This window comes from Raphanus sativus, chromosome 9 (genome assembly GCF_000801105.2).
Source record: "Raphanus sativus cultivar WK10039 chromosome 9, ASM80110v3, whole genome shotgun sequence".
NCBI lineage: Eukaryota > Viridiplantae > Streptophyta > Magnoliopsida > Brassicales > Brassicaceae > Raphanus > Raphanus sativus.
Window position 1 is genome coordinate 22690655 of NC_079519.1, and position 9320 is coordinate 22699974.

The window sequence follows — 9320 nt, forward strand, 5'->3', positions numbered from 1 at the left end:
AAACGCGGATACTCCGATCCTAACCATTAGGTCACTTATGATTTGACCAGAAATCATTTTAATAAGACACTCTTGTTTTGTTCAATTGTTTTAAGAACATAAGTTTTGCTGTTTTGGCATATCAATGATTTCTTGATCATAAAGTCGTATTTATATTTATTTTATGTAACTCTTTATTATATATGTGTGTGTGGATGTGTGTGGGTCTGTGTGTGTGTCCCCGTAATCTAAGTGTAAAGTGTGATTTTGCAGAAGTAACATAGGAAGTGAAGCATACTGGGGTCTTAGGGCAACAGCATCGGTGGGACTCACTGCAGTCCCTTCTCTTTCTTCCCGGAGAGAGAGAGTCCCTTATGTTTTTTTTTTGGTCAGTAAAGATCAAGGGACGTTCTCTAAATAAGGGATTTCTGCTTCTCTTTCTTCTTCAGTCCCCTCATTTTGTCACCCTCTCTCCTCTAAGGGACTCACTCCGGGACCTGCAATAATCTTGCTCTTAGCATCATTATCAATGTGCCTTAAGGTTAGGGCCCTTAGCATATTATATTAATACTTTTGTGTTTAGGCACTTTGCTAAGGACAAATGATTAATGTTAGATTATTGGTGGGACTTTGTATTGTCCCTTAGTAAATTTTTTTTTTTTGAAACTAAATTACATATAAAAGAGAAGTTAAAAATAAAACATATAAAAGAGAACTTACAAAATAAAACATATAAAAGAGAAGTTTAACATTGAAATTGAAAATACAAAAAATTACAAAGAAAAAAAAATATTTGAAACATCATAATACATAAAAGGAAACAAATATTTTATTCAATTTATAAATTATATGTTATTTGGAAGATGTCCAAATTTATCCCATATATTTTCAATCAAATCATTTTTTAATTGTTGATGGGCTTGTTTATCCCGAATTCTTTTCCGAGAATCAATAGAATTCCCGATATTTGAACCCTCACTAACGGAATATGCACCTTCTCCTTCTCCTTCAATAAATTCAGAAATATTACGCAGACTGTATGAACCTCGTTCATTTTCGACAATCATATTGTGGAGTATGATGCATGCTTTCATAATATTTTTTATTTTTTCTTTATCCCATAGATTAGATGGATTTTTCACCACGGCGAATCTTGCTTGCAGAACTCCAAAGGCACGCTCAACATCTTTTCGCACAGATTCTTGGGTTTTAGCAAATAATTTATTTTTCGGACCCTGTGGTAGTCGGATAGATTGAATAAAAGTCGCCCATTTTGGATAAATACCATCTGTGAGATAGTAAGCCAAATTATACTCCCTACCATTCACGTAGAAGTTGACTTGCGGAGCAATCCCGTTAATCATGTCATCAAAAACAGGTGATTGATCAAGAATATTAAGGTCATTCATAGTACCTGGAGCTCCAAAAAATGCGTGCCATATCCAGAGGTCATATGAAGCTACCGCCTCCAACACAAGTGTTGGTTTGTCGGTTCCTCGTGAATACATTCCTTTCCAAGTAGTGGGACAATTCTTCCACTCCCAATGCATGCAGTCGATGATTCCAACCATCCCCGGAAAGCCACGTTCTTCCCCAACATTAAGTAGTCTTTCTAGATCCTCCGGTGTGGGACGCCTTAGATATTCATCGCCAAACAATTGGATTATTCCGGCAGTAAATTTGTGCAAACATTTTCGAGCAGTTGTCTCACCGAGTCGTATATATTCGTCAACTGTATCCGCCGCAGTACCGTATGCCAATTGACGAATTGCTGCAGTGCATTTTTGGAGGGTAGATAGACCAGATCGCCCGGCTGCATCTGGTGTTTGGTGAAAATATGGTATTTCGGTTGAGAGACGATCCACAATGCGCATGAACAATGGTTTGTTCATTCGAAACCGTCGCCGAAATAAATTATCCTTGTATGTTGGATTTTCGCTGAAATAATCATTCCAAAGTTTGTTGTGGCCTTGTTCCCGGTATCTCTCGATAAAAATTCTTTTCTTGCGTTCTTTAGGTTCTGGAAAAATTTCAGGTTTTTCAAAGAGATCATCGAATACGGTATCCATTTCATCATCATCATCATTATTTTTGTGATAATGGTAATGTGAAGAAGATGCCATATTGAATCAAAAAGGAAGAAGAGAGATGATTTGTATGAGAAAGTGAGAAGACAAGAAATGATTTGTATGAGAATATGATCATATGTTTGTCATATATATAGGTAAAATTAAGTGCATCATGTGAGCACACTGACACTATGAACCACTTTCTTGTGAGCACACTGACACTACGAACCACTTTCTTGTGAGCACACTGACACTACGAACCACTTTCTTGTGAGCACACAGTCAATCTTGTGACTTGTTTTTAAATGTTGTGACATCTTTTAAAATTTTGTGACATCTTTTAAAATCTTGTGACATCTTTTTAAACTTTGAGTCAGCTATAGAAGAAGAACAAATGTTAATTAAACTACATTACCGATTATCTCAAGTCCAACAACATTACAGAATGTTACTTAAACTACATAACCGTTTTAAGTCAACTACATTACATCCGAGAGATCACAAAAGAACACAAGCATTACAGAATGTTACTTCAACATAAGCAGTACTCCTATTAAAAATATGACAACAACCATTACACCTAGAAAGAACTCAAACCCATGCTCTAGCCTCACCACCTTCTGCTCACTGTCGCACAGAACCTTCTCCAGCCTCACCACCTTCTGCTCACTGTCGCACAGAACCTTCTCCAGCCTCACCACCTTCTGCTCAGTGTCGCACATCAGTGTCACTCTCACCACTGCTAATGATCAGAGTAGAAGATGTGATCAGAGTAGAAGTTGTGATCAGAGTAGAAGATGTCATGCGCCTTCTTGAGAACATCAGTGTCACTCTCACCACTGCTAATCTGTCTGTCTGCTGCTGAAAATGCCCCACAGAACTTGTTAACCTGATCATTGATTCTATGCCACCTCTTCTTAACACAATGATGAGTACGCTTTTCACCATCCTCTCCTCCGTGAGGACTTGCTGCATAATAGTCAGCCACCCGTTGCCAGAAGGTCTGCGACTTCTGGTCATTGCCAACAATAGCATCTTTGGAAGTGTTAAGCCAACCACTGATTAGCACCTCGTCATCAGCAGGGGTCCATTTGCGTCGAACAACACGGTCCACTGGTGTGGGTACTGGTGTGGGTACTGGTGTGTCTACAGAGTTTTGGGAGCTGAATGGAGGGTTTTCCGATTCTCCTAAGTGAACACTAGAGTGAAAACTTTCATAAGGAAAGTCTTCACGGGCAACACTGCCTTGTTGACTGTAAAGAAGTCCTACATAACTAGAGGACTGAGCATGAGCATTTCTTCGATCCATACCAGTAAGAAAAGAGAAGAGAAGAGATTTAATAAGAGGAGAAACCCTTATGAGATGATAGAAGAGAGGAAGTAGCTATGTATATTTATAACCGGGATGAGATGGGTTAATTAATAGGAGGAAGTGTGAGTTATTACTAACCACAAACAAGAAACATCAAATCTGAAGTTATTACAGTTTTAAAAACCTATCAACTTTCGTAACAAGATCATTTCAATTTCGTTTCAAACTAACTTTACTTAACTTAACTAAACTCAAACCACGGAAGTGCTTTTAATATACAGCTACCCATTAACCACAATTCTACTTTCACTGCAAATGGTTGGTGTTGAAACTAACTACACTTACTATCACTAAATAGATTCGGGTTTGAGTGCAACTTTCAACTGCAATTCTACTTTCACTGCAATTCTACTTTCACTGCAACTTTCGTAACATTACATTCAATATTATCAGATTCGGGTTTGAGTTTAAATAGATTCTTATAATTTTTAATATCAGATCAGAAAAGCCGTACCTTTTAAGAAAACGAAGCGAAGGGGAGATTTTGAGATGGAGAGATTTGGGGATGTGAAGACGTTTGTGGATGACGGGACGACTCTGAAACACACCGGAGATTTCGAGATCGGTTGGAGAGATCGGTTGGAGATCAGCTGCTCATCGCCATCGGAGATATCGAAGAGGATTTGGGATTCAGAGCGGTTGGAGATCACCACCTCGGGTCTACGCCATCAGAGATATCACGAGATATTAGGGCTTCGACACCGGAGATCGGTTGCAGATAACGTCAAACGCCGGAGATCGATGGGAATCGCCTTCGCCTTCGCCTTCGGGATTTTCCAAATGAGAGATGAACAAAACAAAGAAAATAGACGGTCTTCGATTACATCTCCAAGCGTATCACCTGCTGCCACGTAGCCCAGAGGGACGAAGAAGAAATGCCTTAATTAAGGCCAGTTTGCAACGTCCTTTACTCTTTTTTATTTTTTTTTAAACCCAAAACAGCGAAGGGATCGGCCCAAGGGACGCCGATAATGCTGCTCTAAGGATAACAAAAGCCAAAGACCCATGCAGTTGTCATGTCAAAAAAAAAAGAACTCCCGCTTTTCTAGAGATTAATTTGTTTTTTGTATGTGTGTAATTTTGGTTGTCGTGACTTGCATGCCTTTGAAAAGGTGTTTTGGTGTGGCAGAGAGACAATATCCACTTTAGAACACATGATCTTGATGACTAGGTTTTGTTCTCTTTTCTTTGGACATCAGACACCCAACTTATTAGTTAAGACATTATCATATCTATTTAGATTCTCCTTGGATATAAAATACGAAAGGATAGCATATTGTTTTTTGTTTAATCTAACTAGTATTTGCAGTATATGGTTTGTATTAGCTTACCTAGTAGGGATGGAAAATTATCTGTATATCCGTTTTGTTTCAGTATTCGATTTACTCCAAAAGTTTGATATCTTAAGTGCCTTTAATATTGAACTTGTAAGGTCTACGCAAAACCAGAACATATTAAAAACAAGATTAACCAAATTGACACAAAATCAAAATCAAAATCGAGCTGAAGTACTACGGGAACGCCTTGAAACTTGAAAGATTTCCCGGACAGTCGACTTTTTTCACGAAAAGAAGGCAAAAATATGTAATGATGATATAAATGTACACTGATTGTTTCTTCTTGAAATTGAACAGAACAAAAATACCTTTTTCTTTAAAAGAATCATATTAATGGCAGCAGTCTTAAACTTAATTAGTAATAGTGGCTCGAACTAAACCGCTGATCCATAGTTCTATAAATTTACGAGTCATTAGCTGATAAATAAGAACTTACATCCAAAGAGAATTACTCGACAGAGTGCGATAGACATGCTTGGTTTAAATTGGGACCCTAAGGGACAGAACTCTAAAAAGTTAGGTAATGTGCAAAGAGTGTAAATCAATTTGGAACTGATGGTCAAAATTAGTAAAGGCATGGGCCAAGCTAAGACATAAATGGAGAGACATTGCACACATAAATTGCCTTTATAAATTGTTATAGTTTTATTCTCTATCTCAACCTATCTTTATTTCTTGAGAAAATTTGCATTTATGCCTCAAATCAGAGTCCTAATTAGACCACTACACACGATATGACTAAACTAATTTCATACCGAAAAAGCCCTATCGAAGCATGTCAAACCCTTTGCATAACTGTGTCAGTTCCTTCTGTTTGTGTCGGAAATCGCGTATCGAGACAAGCAACCAAGTTGTAACTGAAGCGACTTAATGGGTGCAAATTTGCACCGTTTGGTTTTTTTTTACCGTTTTTTGAAAACACCTCGTCATTCGCGTAAGGCACTCTTTAATCAAGCCAACCAGAAACCATTTCTACCATCTCCACATTTCTCTTCTAAATACCTCAATTCTCTGATTTTTCCTCATCCTCTCATATCCAATTTCTAGGGTTCGTAGGAAATGTCTTCTCCTATTCTCCCTAATCGTATCTTCGCCGCCGGAGAAGAACCATCTGGCGAACGCGTCAATTCCTACCACCGGGCGAAAAGAACAGAGGCGATTATTGCTGCTCTGGACGCAGAAGAACTCGCCTTTTTGAAGAATTCGACTTTTGCCCAAGTTATATCGTTGGATGAAAACCCACCATTCTCCGGCGCTTTTGGGCATTTCATTCTCGTTCGTCGTCTGAAGACTAACAAAAAATACGAGATATGGTTTTGATTTGCTGGTTACCCTATCAGATTTTCACTGCGAGAGTTCGCTATTGTCACCGGTCTCAACTGTGGTAAGCTTCCGGCGACGACTCGGAGGAAGAGAAAGAACCCTCTGAATGAGAAGCTTTACTGGAATGAGTTATTTGGTTCTCTGAAATCTTGTTCGATTGAGATGGTTATTGACATGCTGAAGACCCGGAAGGTGAAAGACAGAGATATGAGGATAAAGTACGCTCTTCTTGCTATCACATCCTCTGTTCTTCTTCCATCATCGCACTGCCCGAAGATCATCCCTGAACATGTTGAACTCATCAGGGACCTTGATAAGTTTATGGCTTATCCTTGGGGACGAGTTTCTTTTCAGCTTCTCATGTCATCATTGATGAAAAAAGATGAAATGGCCCTAGCCCAGGATTCCTTTGCACTTAGAGGTTATGTTGACGCCATTCAGTTAGTAATGATTGCATCTGTTCCTGTTTTGAAAGAAGAGGTTGTCCCAAACCAGCCTAAGCTTCTAGAAGAATCCGAAAGCGAGACGGAGGAGTCATTTGGTGATGATCCAGAGAGTGTCGTAGAAACGGGCGCATGGGATAAACCCGCAGGTCCTCCGAGATTTCAACTCAACCCCAAAAACGCAAGAGATCTCAATGCTGAGTGCAAGGTAACTGATATTTTTCCCCATAGCATCTATATATTAGTATAACATATAATCAAAATAGATAACGACTAAGATTTCAAATTTTAGGTTACAAACTATGTTGTTGGTTAACTTTTGACATACATATTTGTTTAATATAGGTTCCCGTTAGATCCATACTCGATGACCCGCATGAAGAGTGGGAAAAGGAACATGACTTCGTTGACACTCTGGTTAAGCTTGTTTCCGAATGTTTTAAGTTCAAGAATGAAATGTTCCTCGGCGGCCTAACTTTTGCTGATATTGAGCGTCTAAGGGGGGGGTAAACAGACGGTTTCAACAGAAGAGGAATCTCCTGCCCCTTCTTCCAACATTTCTATTGCTAACCTTGTAGCTGCTCAAATAACATCTGAGATTGGTGGTTTGGAATCACGTATTGTGAAGGCAATTGAACTTGAAGTTGCTGAAACAATCCGTGTTTCAGGTCTTGCTAGTAAAGTGAGTTCTTTCGAGTCCGCTGCTTCCAGTCTTCAGGGTATCGACGGTAGGCTGAATATGACTATTACCAGTTCCTTGAAGGCAATTGAGGAAACAGTAATGAAAGCCGTTTCTGAAAGCTACAACAAGATGATATCAATTGTACTTGGTGGTCAGCAAAACACGTTTGTCGTCCCAGGCGGTGTGCAAAACTCGGAGTCCCATCACCCGGCTCCTTCTAAACCGACCAATAATATTGGAGGCGCTGATCATGCATACACCACTGATGGAGCTGCAGATGCTGTTAGAAAGGTCATCGCAGATTTGGACGAAGTAACTGCTGCTGCAGAGGTAATTACCGGAAATTTGAAATTTTAGCAGTTATAGTTATCTTTTATTGCCAAATTTTTATTTTACAGGTAATGATATCTCTGTATATTTTTTGTAGGGCTTAGGCATTGAACCAATCACTGAACTCCATCACAATGAATCTGCTTCACAAGGGGATATTGACCAATCTACCAGTTCCGTTGACCCACTTATCAACATAACTGAGCATCGGGACGTTGAAGAATCGGACTCTGAAGAGCTTCCATCATCTGATAACCTTGTACCATCAGCGGTAAGTTTCTATGTCTATCTTTTGCGACTGATTTGTCAAATCCTATTGATATCATTGTGGATTAACAAACTTTGGAATTATTTTTCAACAAGGTTGAATGCCCGTCTTTCTCCATTGGTCTCACGCAAGATGGAACCTCTGATAACGTTGTTCATGCGCAGCCAATCGAATTTGTCCTTCCTCAAGAATTAGAAGCTGCCATTCCTGCTGAGACAAGGAAAAGCAAGAGACCAAAAACAGCACCGGCAGCTTACACCGACTTCAAATGCGACCCCAAGATTGTGGTCCAATATTCCCTTCTACCCGAGCTTGACACTCTCTTTGCAGATGTGGAGAAGCGTGTCATGGCGATGGAGTGAGTCGTTAAACGTTATGATAGTTTTTATCTGCTAAGATATTTGTTTGCATACATTTATTTCTTTAACATCTACGTTATATTGTAGGACGGTAAACCTATCTGAACACATCTCTGTTTCTGCTACTGAATTCCTCGACATAGCATTCAGGAGACAGCATATGCCAACCAAGGTAAGCTTTAACATTAGATTACTTTATTAGAATTAGATTCTCACATGTATAATTTTGTTTTGTTTCACTGCTTTAGGTTATGGATGCTCTTATGGGTTATTTATCTTCACAGCTCAAGTCAGGCGACAATAAGGCAAAACTCATGCGCATGCACTCTAGGTTTGTCAAAACATCTGTGAAGGAAAGGGCGAAGCTTAAGTTGTTTGACGAGGTTTTCTCTACTCCTACTGCGTCTACAGCCGAGAAGATATATTTTCCATTCAACATAGACCAGACTCACTGGGTAGCTGTTTGCGTAGACAGGAAAAACTCTTCAATACACGTCCTTGACTGCAACGTATTGTTGAAGACCGACAGCATGATGAAGAAGGAACTCAACCCGATAGCCAACATGTTTCCTTACGTTGGTAATAAATCTCCGTCTGATTCCAGCAACGCTACCTACAAGCCCTTCTCAGTGTCCATGTCCAAAGGTATCCCACAATACGCTACTCCAAATGATTCTGCTGTTATGGCTGTGCTACTGATAGACTCTCACTCCTCCGCTGGCTTAGATGGCTGCAAAGCTGTTACACAACGTCTCCTTCCTGGTGCCGCAAAACAATTAGCTGTTAAGTTCTTTGATTTCATTTCTGGAACCGATTAAAACCTAATCGTCCCAGTTAAATGCTACCTCCTTATCCAAACTCCTCGCTGCTATTTAGTTATTTTTCTTTTTGTTTCGTTTCATTAGACTAATCAGTGGCTGAAACTTATAATTTCTTAATATTATTACAAATTTCATGTTCTAATGCCTTCGTTTGTTTAATTATGTTATATTTTGGAACATTCCATCATTTGAACTCATATGAAACCCATGCATAACATATTGGGCTACATATATGGTAATGAAATAGTGACCTCAGTCACGAAGCTTAACATTCTATAAAAACTATATTAACTTTGGGTAAGTGAATTTATTCATCTATTATTAACCGTTAAAAATT

General features: G+C 39.2%; 3 protein-coding genes across 3 annotated transcripts; 1 reads left to right on the top strand and 2 right to left on the bottom strand.

The window, feature by feature from the left end:
* Positions 1-883: 883 nt before the first annotated feature.
* Positions 884-2102, bottom strand: LOC130500155 (uncharacterized). Its single transcript, XM_056994898.1, has 2 exons — positions 1122-2102; positions 884-985 (listed from the first exon to the last, which is right to left on the bottom strand). Exons 1-2 carry the CDS (start codon positions 2100-2102, stop codon positions 884-886), a joined length of 1083 nt encoding a protein of 360 aa, XP_056850878.1.
* A 688-nt stretch (positions 2103-2790) lies between these two features.
* LOC108831604 (glutathione S-transferase T3-like) lies at positions 2791-3357 on the bottom strand. The gene has a single exon (XM_018605128.1). It carries the CDS (start codon positions 3355-3357, stop codon positions 2791-2793), a length of 567 nt encoding a protein of 188 aa, XP_018460630.1.
* A 3237-nt stretch (positions 3358-6594) lies between these two features.
* Positions 6595-9076, top strand: LOC108831606 (uncharacterized). The gene is made up of 6 exons (XM_018605130.2): positions 6595-6731; positions 6869-7535; positions 7633-7806; positions 7899-8161; positions 8250-8334; positions 8411-9076. Exons 2-6 carry the CDS (start codon positions 7263-7265, stop codon positions 8978-8980), a joined length of 1365 nt encoding a protein of 454 aa, XP_018460632.2. The 5' UTR covers positions 6595-6731; positions 6869-7262; the 3' UTR covers positions 8981-9076.
* The last annotated feature ends 244 nt before the right edge of the window (positions 9077-9320 follow it).